Here is a 19,223-nt window from a genome sequence, read left to right on the forward strand (position 1 = left end):
CCGCGCCCGGCCCCGCCCCGCCCCGGCCACGCCCCCATAGGCCCCGCCCCCAGCGAGGCCACGCCCCCGCGGGCAGGGCCCGGGCTCGGGGTGTGCGGGGCACCCCCGGGACATTCCCAGGCTCGGCCCTTCCGGGGATTCCCGGCGCTCATCCCCTGCTCTGCCCCAGCCAAGACACCCCGTCCCAGGGTTCTGCACCCCCAAAATAGCCCCGGGTCGCCGGGGTGAAGAACACTCTAGATTATGGCCCCTCCGCAATTGTTTGGTGAGCCCAGCACTCTGCTGAGGGGCCTGGAGGCCTTTGCCCCGCTTGACATCACACTGTCCCTCTCCATGAGTTGTTACAGCTCTTGCCACCCCCTAGTCTTTTGTGGAGACCCAAACTGGGGGCAAAAGAATAAAATAAACCCTCAAGAAACCACTGCCCTGAAGGGTCTGGGATCAGCCAGCATCCCCCCACGGGCTCAGCTTCTTCACCCCCTCTGGGGCCCCTGGAGGGACAGGTAGGAGATGGGGCCCTGGGCTATCCCACTGCCTTACTTCCACTCTAGTCCCCCATGACAGCATCCCACCTGAGCTAGACTGGGCCAAAATGGAAGCCAGTGAGATGGAGGAAATCCTCGGGCTGAGAGGGGAAACACATAGCCCCCACCCACACCGCCATGTGAAGCCTGACCCAGCTCCACTGCCCCTGCCTTACCTCTGCTTCCCCGGGACCCTCCTCTGCTACCAGCCCTGTCCTGCCTGTGGGTGCTCACACCTGCACTGACAGCACTCCAAGGATGCTCTCCAGGTGAGCTGGTGCACCCCGGAAACCCCGGGCTGGGTGTGTACCACCGCCTGCTCTGGGCCCTCATTATGGCTCAGGTTAAAACTATTCCCAGCATGGAGGTTGGTAACAATCCCGTGTGCCAGGAACGGGGCACAGCAGGGACACCGTCGGGGGCCACCTCCTCCCTGGCCAGGGTACCCTCCCCAGACCCAGGGTACTCCAGTCACAGAGACAAAAAGGCACTGATATTTACGCTTTAATAAAACTACAAAGAGGAAAAAAAATCAAAGGGATTAGACCAAGATCCAGCCATGGACACTCCCAACCATGGCAAGGACTAGTCAGGTCACAGTATTTGCTGCCCGCAGCCCTGAGGACAGGGGGGATGGCAGTGCCCCCAAACCCAGCAGAGCAAGGCAGGACTGTTCCCCACATGGTTTTATTGCTGGTGATACCCCCCAGAGAAAGGGGCTTGGGAGACCCTGAGCAAAGGGGGCCAGGTCAGGCACCAGCCCAGCGGGTTCCATGTAACACCTGTTCCCACGCTGGAGCAAGAGCCACCCACAATCTCCCACACTTTCCTTCACCAGCTTTCCCTTGCTGGCTCTTCCATGCAGGATTGAGCCCACAGATCCCAGTGTGACAGGGGAGGTTTCTACTACGTGTCCCTCTGCACAGTTGCCCCCCACACTCCCTCCCGCTTTAGTGACAGCTCAGGATTTGAGCTCCATTTTAGACATGATTTAATGACCTGCCCCAGGTCCAGATACCTGCAGATCATCCCCACCATCATCCAGCTTACTCTGCCTCCACTCCCCTCCTGCTCCCAGCACTCAGCACCAACACGGAGCAGCCAGTGTTTGCCAAAGCATCTTCCCCTGCCACTCTTCGCTAGGATGAGACCACTCCTCCTCTCATGGCAGTCCCCCATCTCAGAGACACTGTGCTGGTGGTCAAGAGGTTTGTTCATGCAGGACAAAGGGCCAGAGCCCCATGGCAGAGGCTCCCAGGGAAGAGAGGCTGGCATATTCCAGCCGTGGGCTGCCAGAACGAGGACCTGTTCCTCCACACGAACTGAGGAAAAGACCTGCTGGGCTCATGGCTTCTTGGAGGCTCCTGAGCCTCCCTCCACGATTTTGTTGGCTAAAATCTCCTTCTCCTCCTTCATCTTCTTCAGCCTGACCTTGCTTTTGGAGGATGAGAAGGAGAGCGAGGCCTTGCTGAACTCCAGGGGGAAGATACCCACGTCCCCGTCGAAGCGATTCTTGGACACCTGCAGGTAGCGCTTCCCTGGCCCCGACACCAGCTTACGGTCTTGCAGGATGAGGACGTTGTCGGCCTCCTGGCTGGCCTGGGGAGAGGAAAACATCTCCAGGAGGGTGCAAGGAATGCTGCCACAGTGACCGGCCTCAGAGATGCTCACCAACGCTTGCCCAGACCCTTTAAACGCTTTTACAGGGCAACCCAGGCCACAGCAACTCCAGCATTTCCCCAACACCAACCCCTTGTGTTCCCCTGGAATGTCCAGGGACCCACCAAGCACATCCTGTGGCACAGCCCACCCTAGGGAAATGGGATCACTGAAGGGTTGTGCACAGAGAGCACCTCCTGCCCACTACTGCAGGGCTGGTCAGCATCACGGAAGAGACTGGAATAGTCAGAGCCCATCCCCACACCCTCCCTGCCTCCCTCTTTAATTATCTCCTACCACATTCCACCCACAGTCAGTATTAATTAACTGCACTTAAAGCCCCAACAGAGCTTTAGCTGACAATGGGTTTGCTCTCTGCCTGCATCAGGACTCTGGGAGACATCCCACACCTTTTAAGTGCCCAGGGATGATCCAGGGCACTGATGGCAGCTGAGGACAACTGCCCAACATACCCCAGTCCCTTCCTGGGAACGCACTGCACCCAAGGGGTCAGGAAGGGCCACCCTGGCCCAGCTCACCTTGGCAGAGCCAAAGATGGAGGCTGTCTGCAGCTCCTTCTCATCATCCTCCTTGCGAGGATGGATGATCAGGGTGATGTGGCACGTGTTGTCCGTGGCAAACTTGCGGAAGGCACCAACGATGAAGTCCTGGGCAGCGAGCCTGCCACAGCAGCAAGAATGGGGTCAGGCACTGCTCAGTGGCAGGAGGCAGCGAGGTGCTGATCCCCACAGCAGAAACCACCCGGGAACATGAGGCAAACAAGCCCACACGAGAAGGATGTGGTACAGCAGGGATGGCTGGTAAGCTGCTCACCCCTTCCCACCTCTTCCTCCCTAGGGCACTGGTTGCCCTTTAATGAAACAGGGTGGCCAGAGAGGAGTAAAGGTGTCTGCCTGAGCAGAACCCCAGGCCCTGGCATGACATCTGACAGAAAGAGTGAGGGTGGCAGAGGAAGGAAGGGTCAGACTGGAGAAGAACTACCTGTCCACAGAGAGGTGCTCGTGTCCCATCATGAACTGGAGATTGTCCACAACCACGTGGGTGATGTCGTACATGTAGACTGCGTGCTGCATGGTGTCAATCACAGTCCTGAGCAGGGGAGATCAGCATCAGCCCCAGCGATTAGTGGAGGTGGGGATGGGAATGCTGAGCCAGGCAAAGGGATGCAGAGAAAGAGCTGGAAGGTACCAGCCTGGGTCCTGATGGGACCTGGGCACATCCCACCTCTGCGCCTCCCCCACTGTACAGCAGGTACAGCCTCATCTCCCAGGTAAAGGTAGCTGGGATCAGAAGGACTCAGCACTGCCCACACAGTCCCTGCCTACTGCCCTGCAATGCCCCCAGCCCACAGGGATCCTCAGGGCACACAGGGATGCATGCAGGTGCCACAGTGCCTGATGAATAAAAGGGGTTAGAGGTGCCTGTCCTCTCTCTTGAGCAAACAACAGCACTGCAGATAAGCAGGGTGTGAGGGGACGTGTCCTGCCATGGGCACAGGCTGGCTTCAGAGCAGCACAGGGTCAAGTCCCCTCCCTCACCCCCACCCCAGAGAGAGTCTGTGAGAGTCCCCGTGACAGGAGGAACACAGGTGGTTGGCCACACAGTCCCCACACACCAACCCTGGGACTTGAACAGTCCCAATGTGACTCCTGCCAGCCCCAAATCTGTGACTCACTGCTGGGGAAGAGCCCCAGCACATGCTGTGAGGCGTAAATGCCACTGGGAATAGAGGTGCAGGACCATACTTGATGTTCTGCTGGCCATGGAAGGTCATGAAGTAGAGAGGGAGCTCCTCGAAGCGATCAGCCCACTCATCATACAGCTCTAGCTGGTCCTCCAGGCGCCGGCCAGCAAACTGTGTCAGCATGATTTTGGCCAGACGGACGTTGTTGATCTCAAAGCTGCCCCACAGCGTGCACACGCCCTGCGTGCACAGGTCCAGTGCATACTCGCTGATAAACGTGGTCTTCCCACTGCCCGTTGGGCCTGGTACAAGGACAACAACAGGAGAATTAGTTGGGAGAGATGATCTGACCCATCCTGACCACGTTGGGGGGTTGTTAAGAGGTGGAAGCACCAGGGAGTGAGGTAAGAGAATCCCATCTGCAGCAGTCAGACCATAAACAAACTTCCCGTGCCACACTACACACCTGGGTGTTTGGGCACGGCCTCCCACAGCTTATGGGTCCCCACAGGTCCCTGTGAAGGTCTGGGCAGGCAGTGGGATGAGCTCAGGGTGGCAGGTGGGAGCAGGGATATGGGACAGCCCAGGACTCCCACCCTGCCCCAGGCAGGGAGTCCTTCACCACATTGGCATGCATGGTCCTACCGAACTGAGGAATGCACTCCAGCCTCTCTCACACCCACAAGACAGGCTCAGCAAAAGCCTTGAGCAGAAAAAGACCTGGAAGACTCTTGAAGCACCACCCCCCAGAGGATGAAGCCACCAAATACCCCTCTGTTCACCCTGTCCACCAGTCCTTGTCCCGTTACCTGTGAAGATGGTGAGCTCCCCTCTGCGGTGCCCTTTGAGGAGCTTGTTGAGCTCGGGGAAACGTGCCCACTTGACACCGGACACCTGCTCGGTGTTCACCAGCTCCCCGAACACCTCCTCGCGCAGCTGCCGGAAGGAGATGATGGATTTGTGGCTGGCAAGCAGGGCAGAACGAAGGATTTTGGTGACGTTCAGGCCCTGGTTCAGAGCCTCCAAGGGCCGGGGCTGCAGGTTGCCAGGGCGCACCAGAGAGCAGCGCTTGAGGCTCAGCTTGCGAGCAAAGAGCTTGGCAGCTTCCCAGGAGCGCAAGTCCTCGCCCAGCCACAGCGTGATGCGCTTGAACTGCTCCAGGTAGGGAAGCAGGGTGGGAGGCAGGCAGCTGGCCCCCCGTGGCAGGGCCACGCTGGCCACTCCCGCAGCTTGGTGCAGGGCCAGGGCATCCAGCTCCCACCCAGTTAAGACCAGCTCTGTGTCTCGGCGGCCGATCAGGGGCAGCCCAAAGAGATTGCGATAGGAATCGAAGCGGGGTAAAGTCTCTTCCACGTAAGTTTTTGTGCCCCCCTTTTTCTCCACCCTCAGGAGCTTCAGGCCCTTCAGGGTCGCATCTTGAGGACTGAACCAGGGGAAGACGAGGGACCTGGCAGTCCTCAGATAACGCACACCGAAGCGTTTCAAGGTGGCGTCTGTCACCTGGGAGATACCAAACAAAGCCTTGGTCTCCTTGGTCTCCTTCTCATCCAGCAGCTCCCAGAGCGGCAGAGCCCGCTCCCAGATGCAGCGGGCATCCTCGCGAGCCTGGCGCAATTCCTCCTCCGCCTCCTCCGAGCTGGCAGGGGGAATGGGGGTAACGCCATGGTGCCGCATTTCCACGTTAGCCTGGAAGTCCTGCCAGGTGCCCTCGGCCAGGGTGGCTGTGCACAGGAAGCTGCCCGTGGTCTTGTCAATGAAAAGCGTGAACGGGGCATTGGCGGACAGCGGCTGATCCCCGCGGTCGCCCGTGAAGAGGCTGGGGGTGTGCAGGCAGCTGTACCCATCGTGGAAGGGGATGTCCTGCGCCCGCAGGTACTGGCGGATCTCGGTGATGGAGACGGAGGGCGCGGGCCCGTCGGGGGAGGGCAGCACGCCCTTCTTGTAGCGCCGCTGCCCGAGGCGGCCCGGCGGCCCGGGGCTCAGCGAGGCTCCCTTGCTCCTGGCCCCCCCGCACAGCAGCGGCAGGAGGCGGCTGGCGGCTCTTCCGGGCCGCAGGGGCACTAGCGCCATGCCGACCGCCCCGGCCCCTGCCCCGGCCGCATGGGCGCTGCCCCGCGGCCCGGCCCCGCAGAGCGCTCAGGCCGCAGCCCCCACGTGGGGCCGCACGGACACCGCCATCGCGGCTCCCGCTCCCGGCGCGTCACTTCCCGCCGGGGTCGGGCCGCCCCGTCCCGCCCCTCCCGCGGTTCCGGCTCCGGGTGAGCGCGGAGCCATGACGGGCCGCGGGTCGCCCAGCCGGTTCCTGACCGCCGTGCTGCACAACGGCGTGGGCCGGTACGTGCGGCAGCTCCAGCGCCTGCAGCTCCTCTTCAGCCCCACCGCGGCCGACGCCCGCGGCGCCAGGTACGGCCGGAGGCAGCACCCGACTGCCGGGGATGGGGCGGGGGGAGCCCGGGGACCCCTTAAGTGGCAGGACGGGTCTAACCCTGGCCCGTCAGCGGGGGAAAGGGACAGTGCTGCTGCCCCTGCTCACACGGCAGCGGCGGGGTGGGACCGCCAAGCTGCGAGCCGGGGCAGGACCTGGAAGGCGGCACCGGGGGCATCACCCCCAGTTCCGCGCTGGGATCCCTCCCGCGGGCCCGGCCCCGCCGGACCGTGACCCGTGTCTGGCGGCTGTGGCGATTCGCCCCTTCTGTGGCCCGGCTGCGGCTGAGGGTCCCCTCTGGCCCCCAGGCAGTTCGTGGAGGAGGCGGCACAGGACTTCGCCCGGCAGCACCCCGATGTCGTCCTCTACGTGAGCCCCCGCTCGGGCCCGGGCCCGGCCCCGGTGCTGCGGGCCGAGTACTGTGAGTGCCGGGGGGTTTGGGGACGGGAGGGGACGGGGGGCTCCGTGCCCTGCCCCGGCTCTGTACCACCTCTGCCCGGTGCAGGTGGTGCCGGGGCATCTGCTGTGGGATGGGGGAGCAGCAGCTGCCCCCGGGGGCTGTGGAGTGGGGGGATCGCAGCCTGAACCCCCACTCTGCTTCAGTGAACGGCACCGTGCGGGACGAGCTCATTGCCAGCAGAACGAGTGAGGAGATCTTGCAGCTGGCCACCAAGCTGGCCAACCAGTCCGGCCTGGACATCGTCCGCATCCGCAAGCCCTTCCACACTGACAACCCCAGCGTCCAGGGCCAGTGGCACCCCCTCACCAACAAACCCTCCATCCTCACCGTCCAGGGCCCACGCCTGCAGCCCCAATAAAGCCTCCTCCACCCCCAGGTCTCTGCATCCATTTCTCCTGCCTTTAGAGGGACACTGCTACACCACGTCCAGACAGAGCCATTTTTATTGCTGGGGGGGAACGTGGAGCTGTGCCAGACACAGAGTGATGCCCCTCCTTGAGGGGTTGGAGTGGTCCTTGGGGTAGTCTTTGGGGGTGGCTCACGCCCCCTTCTTGCAGCAAAAACAAGGGCTGGGGCAGGGTGGCAGAGTGTGCAGCTCTCGCCTTTTCCTGCTAAGCCTCGCTCTCCTGGAATAGGAGGTCTGAACTGTAGCTCATGGGGGACCTTTGGGGTCATCACCCATCTCCTGTTTCCATTGCAGGGCTGAGCCCTTGGCAATGTCCTGATCATGGAGGTACGAGCAAGGAACATGGGAGGACATGGACCCCTGCAGGTCTGTCCCTCCCCAGCTTCTCCAGTGTCACCACACTGTCCCTGGAGCATGAGATGCTTTTGTCACCCCCATTTCTCCGGTTTCCCCAGGAGGTGGCAGTTGCAGAAACAGTTGGGAGGATTCAGAGACCGTGGATGGTCCTGGAAAGTGCCATGAAGAGAAGGCTCCAGAGGGAGGCAGGCCCTTACCCAAGGTTCCTCTTCCCCACTCTCTGAGGATATTTCCCTGCCCATGCATTTTCCCGTGGGTGGCAGGGCTGTGCCTGAACCCCAGTTCACCAACGGCACTGCACAGGAGGGCAGAAACATGTTGTGCTTGGAGCCACAGGGGCACTGCAGACATCAGGAGCATGTGGATAATGTGCTGGTCCCTTGTCACGCTGTAGGGCACGGTGGTGGCTGCCAGTCCTGCTGCTAGTGCATCTTGCTGGCTGCTGCTGCATCCAATGCCCTGGGGAAAGGGAGCAGAGCCCTGTCAGGGTTGGAGGCCCTGGGGGTGCCACCTGCCCAGTGCACCCAGCCCCATATTTCACCTGTGGCCTCTTTGCAGTGGGCACATGCCCCTTCACCAGCTGCTCCAGGGTATTCAGGACATCAGCTCCTCGCTCAATCTCATGTCCCTCGCCAAACCATCCTCTCCCAGAGAGGAAACCCTGAGGGGGCAGATGCAGAACAGCTGGCAGGGGCTGGAAGCCACCGAGAGCACCCCTCACAACGTGAGATGTGTCCCTCTCCTGCCGGAGGGCTGGCAGCTGGGAAAAACCCACCAGCCCTACACTGGCAAGGGATCCTGTGCCCTGTGAGAGGCACAGACACAGTATGTCAGCCCTCAGGTCCCCTCCATGCTCTTCACCCACCTCTCAGCAGCTATCCAGCTCCTGTGTGCCAGGGGATGCCCAGGAGGGCTGGCCAAGTCCACACATCCACAACAGCGTCTGTGTCACGCCTGGTGAACAGACAAAAACTCTCCCTCCCCATGGTGTCCGCCTTCAGCCAGGTGCCAGCTCCTGTCTCCAGCTCGTGGCCACCGTCAGTGAGTTTTTATACATAAATAGAGCTCCAAATTTAAATAGATACTTTTTTTCTGTACAGCAAGTCTCAAAAATGAATGAAAAGCAAAAGGGATGGCCGAGCCTGGGCCCGGCCCAGCTCTGCCATCGAGGAGGTAGTTTTGCCTGAGTCTTGTAACACTGCTGGCAAAGGGTGGGAGAAGGGGCTGGAGGGGAGGAGGGTCCCACTTGCAGGACCCCCCTCCCCAGCCCCTACACGGAGCTCTCGTCCAGCTTTTCCACCAGTTGCGTGTGTTTTCGCTTCTCCAGGATTTTGCTGAGCTCCTCGGTGAAGGACGCACTGTAGAGAGGGGAGGCCAGTGGCTCCTCCTGCTGCTGCAGCAGCATGTAGCTGTTGCCGTTCATCTTGCGGAGGACATTGGGCAGAGCCCCCACGCCGTTGGTGAGCTCGGCTGGCAGCGGCGGTGGCAGTGGGGGCACGGCAGCCGGCAGCTCCTTCACTGGGGAGGTGGCAGCCGTGGGCGCCTCGCCGGGGATGATCCGCAGGCAGCCATCGGGGTAGGTGAGCTCTTCCTCCTCCTCCTCCCGGTGGCCCTTGCGCAGGCAGTTGGCCGAGACAGTCTGCAGCTCCACACTGGCTGGCCGCGGCTCCCCCAGCACATACTTGCCCTTGCGCTTCTCCAGGCAGGACATGTACAGGAGGATGATGCTGAGCACGGTGCAGAGCACCACCAAGGTGACGATGGCGGAAATGTAAGCCACCTTCATGTCGTTGGTCGCCTGGCTGGCGGCATGGGGTGATGGGGCAGCTGTAGGGCTGCGGGGCAGCTCGGGCAGCACGGAGAGGCTGTAGGCAGCCAGCAGTGTCCGGAGGCCCTGCTCCTCACCGTAGCAGCGGTACTCGCCGCTGTGCTGGGGCAGCGTGTCCGTCACCAGCAGCCCGTCCACCCCCACGCGCAGCCGGTCCTGCCCCGTGCCCAGCACTTCAGTGCCGTTCAGCAGCCACACGGCTCGGGCCAGGTTGGAGCGCTGGTCACAGGGCAGCAGCACATCGTCCCCCTGCAGCACCGTCCGGTTCTTCCACAGCAGGGAGCCTGTGGGGACACGCGCTGCCTTGCACCTCTCCCAGCTATTCTAAGGATGCTGGACACCAGCATCTCCATGGTCCCAAAGGGCAGGAGAGACTCACCTCGTCCAGAGCTGCTCCGGCATCCCCTGTTGCCACTTTGAATGTCCTGCACCAGCCCTGTGCTGCAAGACATGGGGGGCTCAGACATACAGCCTCAGCTGAGCCCACCCTTATGGGGATCATGGCCACCAGGAGACCCACTGTCAGATGCCAGACCTTTGGGGTTGGCTCTGGGGTGACGTGACACAGCATGGGATGGAGCAAGTGGAAGGCTCATGGGGACCCATCTGCAGATGGGAAACCCATCCCTACCTGTCTGTGGTGGCGATGGTGCGGCATGCCCTGCCATCCCAGGCACAGTAGGGGTCCCGGGCGAGGATGCAGTCATAGCAGGAGGAGTACTTGGCACAGGAGGCCAGGGGCACCTGCACAATCCCACTGGCTGCCCCCACATACAGGCTCCTCTGAGGGGGAAAGGGCTGGCTCAGTATGGATCTGGCATGGTCCTGCTGGGCTGTGGAGTGCCCCATGGAGGCCAGAGATACCCCCCAGCCCCACAGCACAGCTCTCCCTTCATGGGTGTGCACGAGAAGGGCCCCCAGCTCCCAGTCAGTGCTGATGGCCAGGCTGGTTCATGTCCCCAAGCTACCCTCCTGGGCTCCAGCACATGTCCCGAGCTGGGGTGACCCAGGAGTCACGTCCCCCCAGTGCCCCAAACAGCGCAACGGCAGCTTCACAGCACAAGCATGCCCCATGTGTGGTCTCTCCCTACTTGTTCCACCCCTCACCTGGATGTGGGAGATCACCAGGCTCTCCACAGGCTGCAGGTCCCTGAACACCTGCACCTCCTCCACAATGTGGATGCCAGAGTTCACCACCACAGCCTTGTGGATCCAGCCATCCCCTGGGGAGCAGAGCAGAGGATTCAGGAGGGAATGTGAGGGTGCCCTTTGCCCAACAGAAGCCTGCCAAACTCATCTCACACTCACCTGTCCCCATGAAGAGCACATCGTAGGAGCGGCCATCCAGGGCCTGCACCCTGTCTACAGCCAGCTGGCTGTACGCCACGTTCTTCTTCACCAGGAGCGGCTCCCCACCAGCTGGCTTCACCTCCTCAAACATGAGTGGGTGCAGCTTGACAAAATCCAGGACACTGTTGGGCAGGTCCTGAGAGGAGTTGTAGCCCTTCCTGCGGGAGTGGTCCGTGATGCACTGCCCAGGGGAAGCAGGGGTCAGAGAGGAAGGCAGCTGCCCCCTGCCACCCCTGCTCTGCACTCCCAGGCACTCACGGAGCCGGGCCGGGGCTCGGGCACTGCACCGTCGTAGCGGGACCATTTGCGAGCCCAGTCCTGGTACTCCATGTAGGGGCCCTCGAAGGCACGCTGCACGGCCGAGATGTTGTAGCGGCACACGGCCGAGGCCTCCATGGTCCTCCTGAGGAGCAGAACCTCACCTCAGCCTGGGCAGATACATGGCTGCTCCCAACCAGTGCACCCCCAGGTGCTCATCTCCTGCCTGCGCATCCCCTCGTGCATCTCTGGCTCCCCTGGTGCTGCAGACTTTTAGCCCCAATCATTTTGGCCACTGCCCCACTCACCACTGTGCTGAGAGCGTGAAGGCGGCATAGAAGACAGTGCTGGCCCAGCCGCCCCCGTCCAGGCTGCAGACACTGCGCAGCACCTCGTAGTAGGGGATGTAGCAGACCAGGCGTGCCTTCATGAACGACGTCCACTTGCGCTGCAGAATCTTCTTCCCCCCCACATCGCTCTGGGAGGGTGCAGAGAGCATTTCTGCACAGGCTGGACAGTTGTTCATTCCCCTCTGCCTGTGCCTCAGTCTTCCCACAGGCATGCTGCCCCTGCACCAACAGGAGCCTTCCCTGTGGCTGGGAGCATGCCTACCTTGCAGACACGAGCCACCCGGGCTACTCGGGCCACCTGACTCTTGTCAAAGAAGGATGTGGTCTCCTCTCCTGCCCGCTCCATAAAGAAGTAGTAGATCTTGTCATCGTCACCCACAGGGCTGTCCTTGCTCTCCCGGACCAGCACAGAGGTCACAAACTCAGCGTCTGGGGACACGGAGCAAGAGGTGGTGATTGGAGACCAACAAAGAATGGGGAATCCCTCTCTGCCTCAGTTCCTTCCCATAGCAAACTGTCAGACAGGACTCAGAGCCATCCCCCACACCTGCTCCACACTCTTCAGGGCAATGCACAGTGCCCCACAACCCATGATGCCAGCCACAAGATGGGAGGGACAGGGACATCTCACCATTCAGCCAGTGCAGTGGGGACTCCTCAGTTTTCAGTGGCCGCTGGTGCAGGTTCCTCCGAATGTCAGGGAGGCTCCGAAACTCGTAACGTGTTGCTGTGTACAAGCCTCCATCTGTGCAGGGCAGGTGCCCATCAGCATGGCCCTGTGGCCTGAGGACAGCCCCACAGGCCACCAGAGTCCCCACACCCCAGGCAGACGAGTGGGGGGAGGACCACTGGCACCCCCTGGAGAGGTGTTGGGGATGGGGCCATGGTCAGTGGCATCCTGCATGTCCCCACCAGCCCTGGAAAGGTGCTGCTTACCCACAATGAGGCCGGTATAACCACGGGCAGGGTCATACGGGCACTTCTCCTTGCCTTCTTCAAAGTGAGATGGCAACATGAATCTGTTGGCATCCTTGAGGGAGACAGGGAATCAGGTTAGACAGGAGGGGACAGACCCACCTCACCTGCCAGCCTCAGGCTCTCTGCTGAGGCTGCTAGCAGGGACAAAGTGATGCCCACAGCCATGCCCTTGTCCAAGTAAGACAAACCCCCCTGGCACCCTCCAGCTGGTCAGAAACCACACAGCCAGCTACAGCCCCCAGCCAAGAGTGGGTAGAGGGCTCTGGGAGGAAGAGGAGCCCCGGCTGGGCTTTGCATGGGCACTGAGCAGGAGCCAGCCAGTGCAGCCAATATTCCCAGACAGTGCCTGGCTGGCAGATGTTGCTCAGCCAGCCTGCAGTCCCCCCAGGTGCTGTCCATGTCATAGCAAGAGTTACTTTCTTTGGGGTTTGCAGTTCAAAGCATGTTAAATAATGACGGGGCCCTTCCAGCTTGGCAGCTCCTCCGCCCAATTTCCAGTGTGTGTGAGGGCCAAACCGGACCAGCAGCACAGCCATGGGAACAGGCACAGCCTCTCCAGGGCTCCCTGGCCACACTGCAGACATGGTCACTGGGCCCCTTTGCCCAGCTCAGGGAGAGAGATGGGCAAGTGGCAACTGAGCCTCCAAGGACTCAAGGAGCTACGGAAAGGGGGGGTCAAAGTCCCACTGCCAATAAAACAAGGCTGCTCTTGGACACTCTGCCATGAGTCACAGCCATATGGGGACTCTCAGCACAGGAAATCCCTGGGGAGGGGCTGCTGAGTCAGTCCTGCCCCTGTCACCTTTCCCTGGGCATGCATACCACCTGCCATCAGCCACTCTGCAGCCCCTCCTCTTGGGAGGGTATTCTACCACAGCAGGCAGTGGAAACCAGGTCCAGGGCTGCTGCATCCCATCCTGCTGAGCCCACATGCGTCCCCATGGCACTGATCCATCCCCAGTCCTCTCGCTTGGGGTCAGAGTCCAACCCCAGTGCCGGGGTGGGGATTTATGACATCTGCATCATGGTGGCCACATCCTCAAACCTACTCACCCAGCCCGGGAGTCACTCACCCCCACCGTGAGCCAGGCAGGGGCAGGGACAGCGATAGAAAGGGAGTGGGGCTGTGGGCTGAGATGGTGGGAGAGGACAGGGGCTGCACCTCTCCAGGTGACACAGTGGCAGGGACAGGAGGAGCTGTGGGTGAGCCGTACTCACGATGGCGGCGCAGAGCGGGTGGAAGGCGTAGGTGCCACAGGCATAGAGGTGGGTGCTGTTCAGCCGCTGCAGGAACCGCACGTGGTTGAAGCACTCGGTCTGCGGAGGGGGAGCGCAGGAGTTACAGGCCAGGAAAAGCAGGGGCAGCCCCTCCCTGGCACCCACCCAGCGGCTCTACCTTGTTGTTTTTGCCCTTCTGCAGGCAGTCCATCCGCTTCTCCGGGGAGGCTTCCCAGTGGATCTGCAAGGGGAAGAGAGACTGCCACTGCATGACCCCCAGCACTGCATGGTCCCCCTGTCGCTGCAACCTCCAGCTTTCATCAGAGCCATCAGAGACGATAAAATCCTTATTTATTTATTTAGGGAGGGATCGTTGCTCAGAGCACAAGATGGCACCCTGAACACATCCCACCAGCGTGGGGCAAGAGTGGTCCCACACCCCAATCAGTGGGCAGACATCCCAGAGCACTGCAGGAGCCTGGAGGATTTTGGGATATCCTTCCCTGGGGGAACAAAAGAGTGTGATTCCCTCCCTGCCCTTCATTCTGCTGGGGTGTCCCTGAAACAGGCAGCTCTGAGCTTGGGGATGCCTCTCACTGTTGTCCCCATGCTGCCTGGCTGGGGAGAAGGATCAGGTGGGGACCTGGGGACAGACTTGGAGACATCACCTCCAGGCAAGACCTGAGACGACGGTGAGGGGGAGGTTGAGCAGGGATAGAGTGGCCACAATTTGGACAAAGATTGGGCTGGGGGGCAGAGGCTGGCTCACCGTGTGGTGGGAGCCGTCGGCCACGTCGCTGGAGTTGAGGGCGAAGATGGCTCCCCTGGCGCCCACGTAGAGCACGCCCCGCTCGTCCTCCAGCAGCAGGGTGCTGTAGTTGAGGGTGTGCGCGTTGAAGCGCCGGGCTCCCGACAGCTCTGCAAAGGGAACAGGGGGCTGAGGGGGACCCCGGGGCAGGCACAGCGCGAGCCACTGGGAAAAGACAAGAGAATGGAGCTGGAAGTGGGTGGCATGGCACTTAGGTTATCAGGCAGGCAGTGCTGGGTGACAGCAGTTACAGCAGGAGGAATGGAAGAGAGAAGGTTTGGTGGAAGGCAAAAGGCACTAATTGGGCTCAGGCTCACAGAGGAAATTTCTCTCCAGCAATTAAAGAACAGCTCAATGGGAGTTGCAATGTCTGTGCTAGGCACGGACCTGCTACGTTGTTTGGGAAACTGCTGAAGAAAGTAGAACCATGCCGGCAGTGTCCCTGGCTCTGAACTGAGCCCAGCCAGCCCAGGGAAGGATAAAAAAACCTGAACAGAAAATTTTCATATGAGGGGAGTGATTCTGCTGTGAGGCTGAGTGCTCCTGTCCACCAAGCCAATGAAACCATCCAATTTGAGGTGCTGAGAAGTGTGAGGTAGGACTCAGCCCTGGCCAGAGGGACCAGCAGGAAGTGAAAAATCTATGAGGCTTGGGACCCTGTAGGCAGCTGGAAAAGGAGCGATTCCCCATCTTTCCCAGAAAATAGGCATTGCCTGGAGAGAAAAGGGCACCCCAGCTACTAATGAAACTCTCCCACCCTCAATGGCTGAGTTGAGCCTCACTAATGAGGTCAATGATGCCATGTGGATCCCCAAGGGACAATGACACTGCTGGGCTCACTGACACCACAGAGGCTGCAGGTCAAGAGCTCAGTGGCAATTAGAGAAAACCATGGAAGAAAGTTTCCTGCTGACTATTTGGGCCATGAGATCCCAGCTCAGGACACCCTCCAAGGGCTGCTGGGCAAGGCCAGAGATTGGTCAGAGCTGGCTCCCTGTACATCCTTGTCCCCCTCTGTCTTTTGGGGAGATGATTTTGCCATGCTCGCTTCTTTAGGGCACCCAGTACCAGACAGCCATGTGGGCTCTGGTTTCTGGAGCCCAGGGGATCAGAGGCCCCCATGTAGCCACCCTCCCGTGCTGAGCCCCCTGCTCCAGGCTGGCAAAGACTAGATGCAGTCACAATGCACCAAGGCCAGAGCCAGCAAAATCCCGAACCTCACTGCCACCACCAGCACCCACGGCTCCTTACCATCAAAGGTGACAGTTGTCCTGGGGGTGGCATCCAGGTCGGTGGCAGAGCGCCGTGACGGGTAGCCCACGGCGGCCGCTGCCATGAAGAGAGTGGTCAGGAGATGTGCCGGCCCCGCGCTCATCTTCCCGCTCTGGGCAGGGCAGCGCGCAGCCGCTGCCGCCGGGCCGGCACGGCCGATCCTCAGCTCTCCAGCTCTCTGGGACAGGGCTGGTCACCAAACCCTCCTGAAACACAGAGCGCTGCCTCAGACACTCCTGCTGTCCCAGCACCTCACCAGCAAGCAGGCTTGGGAAGGAGCCAGCTGCATGCACGCATGGATGCTTGACCCGGCACGGCCTCAGACCAGGCATGGCTTCAGGGAAAAACAAACCCTCATTTGCTCAAGGGGAAACCAAGGCATAGCACGGAGCCTGCAGCCATCGCGGAGCATGGAGGGGAGTTTGAGCACAGTGACCTTCTGCAGCATCCCCCTGGGTCAGCAGCCGTTCTGTCACAGCAGGGAGTTGCTTGCTGAGCACTTTGGTCAGCTGCTTGGAGGTACATTTTCCTCAGAGTCTTCTCTGGGTTCATCCCTCATTCACTCCCAGCCTTTTCCTCCTGCAGATCCCCCTGACTGAAGGATATGTTTCAGCAGAGGCAGCTGATCCCCCATTGCATATCACACCCAAAAAGCAGACACATTTTTCCCTCCAAAGCAGAGAAAGGGGCTCAGGGCCAAGCCCCTCTGTGGGTCTCTTGGCACACTGGGGTACCCCAAGACCACTGCACCCCCAGAATGGCTGCAGCAGGAATAGCAACAGTGAGGGTCCTGGGGAGCCCAAGGTCTCCTCTCCCTCCCAAAAGCCCAGCTGACCATGTCCTGCTGTGCAAGATACCTGCCCCCAGTTCTGCCCCCCGTGAAATGACGAGACTCCAGAGGACTGAGGCATTGGAAAGGATGCTTCAGGCACACAGGGATGTAAGGTGAAGGAAAATCCATAGAGAAATTGCTTGGAATCTTCGGCAAGTCTTTTCAAGCAGAAACAATTTTTCTCACAGTGTTCTTCCACAAGATTTCAGTTTCTCTTTCATCCCAAGCTACCTTGAAGCTCCACATCTACTTCAGCTCTCACTTTCATGCACTCGATCCCTCACAAATAACCCCCACCTCTCCCAGCTGCACTGAGCAAAGCCACTTGCAGGCTCATCTTGCAGGCTTTAAGGAGGAAAAAAATGCCTGGGTATCTCTGAGCTGGAGAGCTCCCAGTAAGCAACCAGCACCTCAGTATTTGCTTAGAGGTTTATAAATATATATATACACCCACATATATATATATATATAAAACCCAAATACCTGACCCTGTAGAGAAGCTGCTCAAACACGCTCACTGCAAACAATTTCCCTGAAGCAAATACTTTGCAGAGTCCCAAGAAGAAGGGAGGTAAAACCAAGGTGAAGAGGGCTTTGGGGCTGAAAAGGAGAAGTGAGGGGCTGGATGTGGATTCAGCCACAGTTCTGGAGCTTGCATCAAAGTGCCGGTTCCTTCAAGAGGTTTCAGATGCAATCTGACACCTGCACTGGTGGCTGCCCCAGAGCATTCCGGGAATGAGGCAGACAGGAAATATTTCTCCCTGCTGCCCCACTGTCCCCCAGGCTCCAGACCAGCACAGAGCACCCAAGAGCATCCAGCCCTGGGTGCAGGCAGGGAGCTGCATGCAGGACTGAGCTCCTTGGGGAGCAGACCCCAGAGCAGGCTCACTCCAGGTTACTCCTGTTTCCAGGACAAGCCCTGTACAGACAGAGGGTCTGCCCATGAATGACAGCACAGCAGTGCAATGCAGGTGAGTACAGATTGACATCAAGAAGAAACAATTTGCTTTGGTGGCACCACGTCTAGCACCAGCCAAACCCACCAAGCTTTGGTCAAAGCAAGTGATGGGGTCACACCTGGAGCACCAAAGCACCCCAGCCAGCCCTGTGCTGACAGATCTCCATCCCCACAGTGGGAGCGAGGCCACTCTGGAAGTTACAGGGACCCTTCCCCAAGCGTTCACATGGGGACACAAGTCTGGAATCGTGCACGAGCCGCAAGAGCCAAGCGCACTGCTGCACTTGGGATGGGAAAGCAGAGAGGAGGAAAAGCCTCCTTACGACAAGGCAAACAGTGATCTCTCATAAATGAGTTACAGCCCAGCATGTAACTGCTGGCGTCCTCACCTTATCTCCCCTGCACAAACAAGCCCTGAACTTTGCCTGCTGCTTGGCTCCCGACGTGCCGGGGAGCGGAGCCGGGAGCGCGGCCGGCCAGGGCGGCAGGGATGGTGTTTGTCACAGGCCTGGAGTGGTGCTGTGAGCCAGCCCCAGCTAACATTTAACCATCATACACACCGAGCCAGTGCAGGGGGAAAACTAAAACAAATTAAAATGGCAGGTTGTGCAGGGTTCCCGGCTGGGCAGGGGGGAGCAGCCTCCAGTGCTGTCAGGGCTGGGCTCTTCTGCTTTTTTCAGGGAAGCAGCTACGCCCATTTCCAAAGGCTCCTTTGACCGAGATCAGATGTAACTTTGTCCTAAAGAACATTTAATCAGTTACGTTGTAAGAGCCAGTTAATGTTTTACTCAAAGAGAAAGGCTGTTCCAAGATTCCCTCTTTTTTTTTTTTTTTATTTTCTAGTTTTTATTTTTCATACCTAGAAAAGGGCTGTTCCAAGATTCCCCTATTTTTTTTTCTAGTTTTTATTTTTTATACCTAGAGTGGAGGAGAAAAAGCAAGAAAGAACTGAAACAATCCTTGGCTTCCCTCAGGTCAATACCCTCGTCTGCAGCCACACCAAACACCCCCAAACTCATCACTTCCCCTTTGTCAGGGTGCAAGTTCTAAACTCAGGGTGAACCCAAGGGCTCAGGCAGGAAGTAGTGGAGGTCTTGATCTGTGGGACTCACCACTAGGGCTGGGGGCAGATGGATTACACAAGTCCAGCACTGCAATGAGAAATAGAAAAAAGCTGGGAATGGAAACACTACAGAGTTTTCTCTGGGGAAGGGAAACAAGAAGGGAAGATGAAGAGGCTAAAAAGCAGCAGCAGTTCCAAGAAAGCTAGGAGCTTAAGAGAAAAACTGCTCAGAAAAGCCCACCCCATCCCCAGGAATGAGCTCCCAAGTCCCTTGGCACCTCACCTACTTCCCAGCACAGGGGGGCCAACACAGGACTGATGGTCCAGCCTCAGCTCCCACTGAGGCTCCCATCACTGGCTGGAGACCCTGAAGAAGCAGGATGGTGGATGCAGGACCCAGGCACAGGACAGACGGACACCCCGAGAGGGGCCAAGCCAGGAACCAGCTGCTCTGCTCACTACGTGTAACATCCACAGAGGCAAAGCCCACCCTCCTAGCACTGGCTAGCTGTGCTCCTACGGGCTTCAGCCACAGCTCGCAGCACGGAGCTGAGCAGGTCCTGTCTCTCACCAGTGGGATGTGCCTGCTGGCCCTGGGGAGAGCAGGGGAGCAGAGGGGTGTTTGCTGGTCCCTGGGGAGAGCAGGGGAGCAGAGGGGTGTTTGCTGGTCCCTGGGGAGTGCAGAGGGGTGTTTGCTGGTCCCTGGGGAGAGCAGGGGAGCAGAGGGGTGTTTGCTGGTCCCTGGGGAGTGCAAAGGGGTGTTTGCTGGTCC

At 59.7% G+C, this 19,223-nt stretch overlaps 3 protein-coding genes across 4 annotated transcripts; 1 reads left to right on the forward strand and 2 right to left on the reverse strand.

Annotated features, from left to right (window-relative positions):
• Window positions 1–1,011: 1,011 nt before the first annotated feature.
• On the reverse strand, window positions 1,012–5,997 carry TWNK (twinkle mtDNA helicase). The gene is made up of 5 exons (XM_039708906.1): window positions 4,698–5,997; window positions 3,950–4,190; window positions 3,186–3,293; window positions 2,723–2,864; window positions 1,012–2,123 (listed from the first exon to the last, which is right to left on the reverse strand). Exons 1-5 carry the CDS (start codon window positions 5,956–5,958, stop codon window positions 1,869–1,871), a joined length of 2,007 nt encoding a protein of 668 aa, XP_039564840.1. The 5' UTR covers window positions 5,959–5,997; the 3' UTR covers window positions 1,012–1,868.
• Window positions 5,926–7,150, forward strand: MRPL43 (mitochondrial ribosomal protein L43). 2 transcript variants are annotated; one of them, XM_039708908.1, is made up of 3 exons: window positions 6,130–6,291; window positions 6,622–6,734; window positions 6,917–7,150. In XM_039708908.1, exons 1-3 carry the CDS (start codon window positions 6,161–6,163, stop codon window positions 7,129–7,131), a joined length of 459 nt encoding a protein of 152 aa, XP_039564842.1. In that variant the 5' UTR covers window positions 6,130–6,160; the 3' UTR covers window positions 7,132–7,150. The 2 variants fall into 2 exon arrangements, with proteins under 2 accessions (XP_039564843.1, XP_039564842.1); XM_039708909.1 differs by lacking the exon at window positions 6,622–6,734 and having other exon boundaries at window positions 5,926–6,291; window positions 6,917–7,052.
• Window positions 7,151–7,197: 47 nt separating this feature from the next.
• SEMA4G (semaphorin 4G) lies at window positions 7,198–16,441 on the reverse strand. The gene is given in 17 exon segments (XM_039708905.1): window positions 7,198–7,995; window positions 8,078–8,197; window positions 8,402–9,648; window positions 9,744–9,805; window positions 9,996–10,147; window positions 10,472–10,587; window positions 10,673–10,895; window positions 10,973–11,117; window positions 11,281–11,450; window positions 11,585–11,751; window positions 11,954–12,067; window positions 12,259–12,352; window positions 13,519–13,617; window positions 13,697–13,759; window positions 14,288–14,436; window positions 15,578–15,705; window positions 15,707–16,441. Coding segments are annotated over 15 exon segments (2,748 nt in total). The 5' UTR covers window positions 15,931–16,441; the 3' UTR covers window positions 7,198–7,995; window positions 8,078–8,197; window positions 8,402–8,806.
• Window positions 16,442–19,223: the final 2,782 nt, after the last annotated feature.

Source organism: Passer montanus, unplaced genomic scaffold (assembly GCF_014805655.1).
Source record: "Passer montanus isolate IOZ18808 unplaced genomic scaffold, ASM1480565v1 scaffold21, whole genome shotgun sequence".
Lineage (NCBI taxonomy): Eukaryota > Metazoa > Chordata > Aves > Passeriformes > Passeridae > Passer > Passer montanus.

Coding starts and splice junctions, on each gene's coding strand:
- TWNK (XM_039708906.1), bottom strand. CDS start 5,958: ATGGCGCTAGTGCCCCTGCGGCCCGGAAGAGCCGCCAGCCGCCTCCTG. Junction 2,865..3,185: donor GAGCACCTCTCTGTGGACAG/GTAGTTCTTCTC, acceptor CTGCTGTGGCAG/GCTCGCTGCCCAGGACTTCA. Junction 2,124..2,722: donor CCATCTTTGGCTCTGCCAAG/GTGAGCTGGGCC, acceptor TCCTCTCCCCAG/GCCAGCCAGGAGGCCGACAA.
- MRPL43 (XM_039708908.1), top strand. CDS start 6,161: ATGACGGGCCGCGGGTCGCCCAGCCGGTTCCTGACCGCCGTGCTGCAC. Junction 6,292..6,621: donor GCCGACGCCCGCGGCGCCAG/GTACGGCCGGAG, acceptor TCTGGCCCCCAG/GCAGTTCGTGGAGGAGGCGG. Junction 6,735..6,916: donor GGTGCTGCGGGCCGAGTACT/GTGAGTGCCGGG, acceptor ACTCTGCTTCAG/TGAACGGCACCGTGCGGGAC.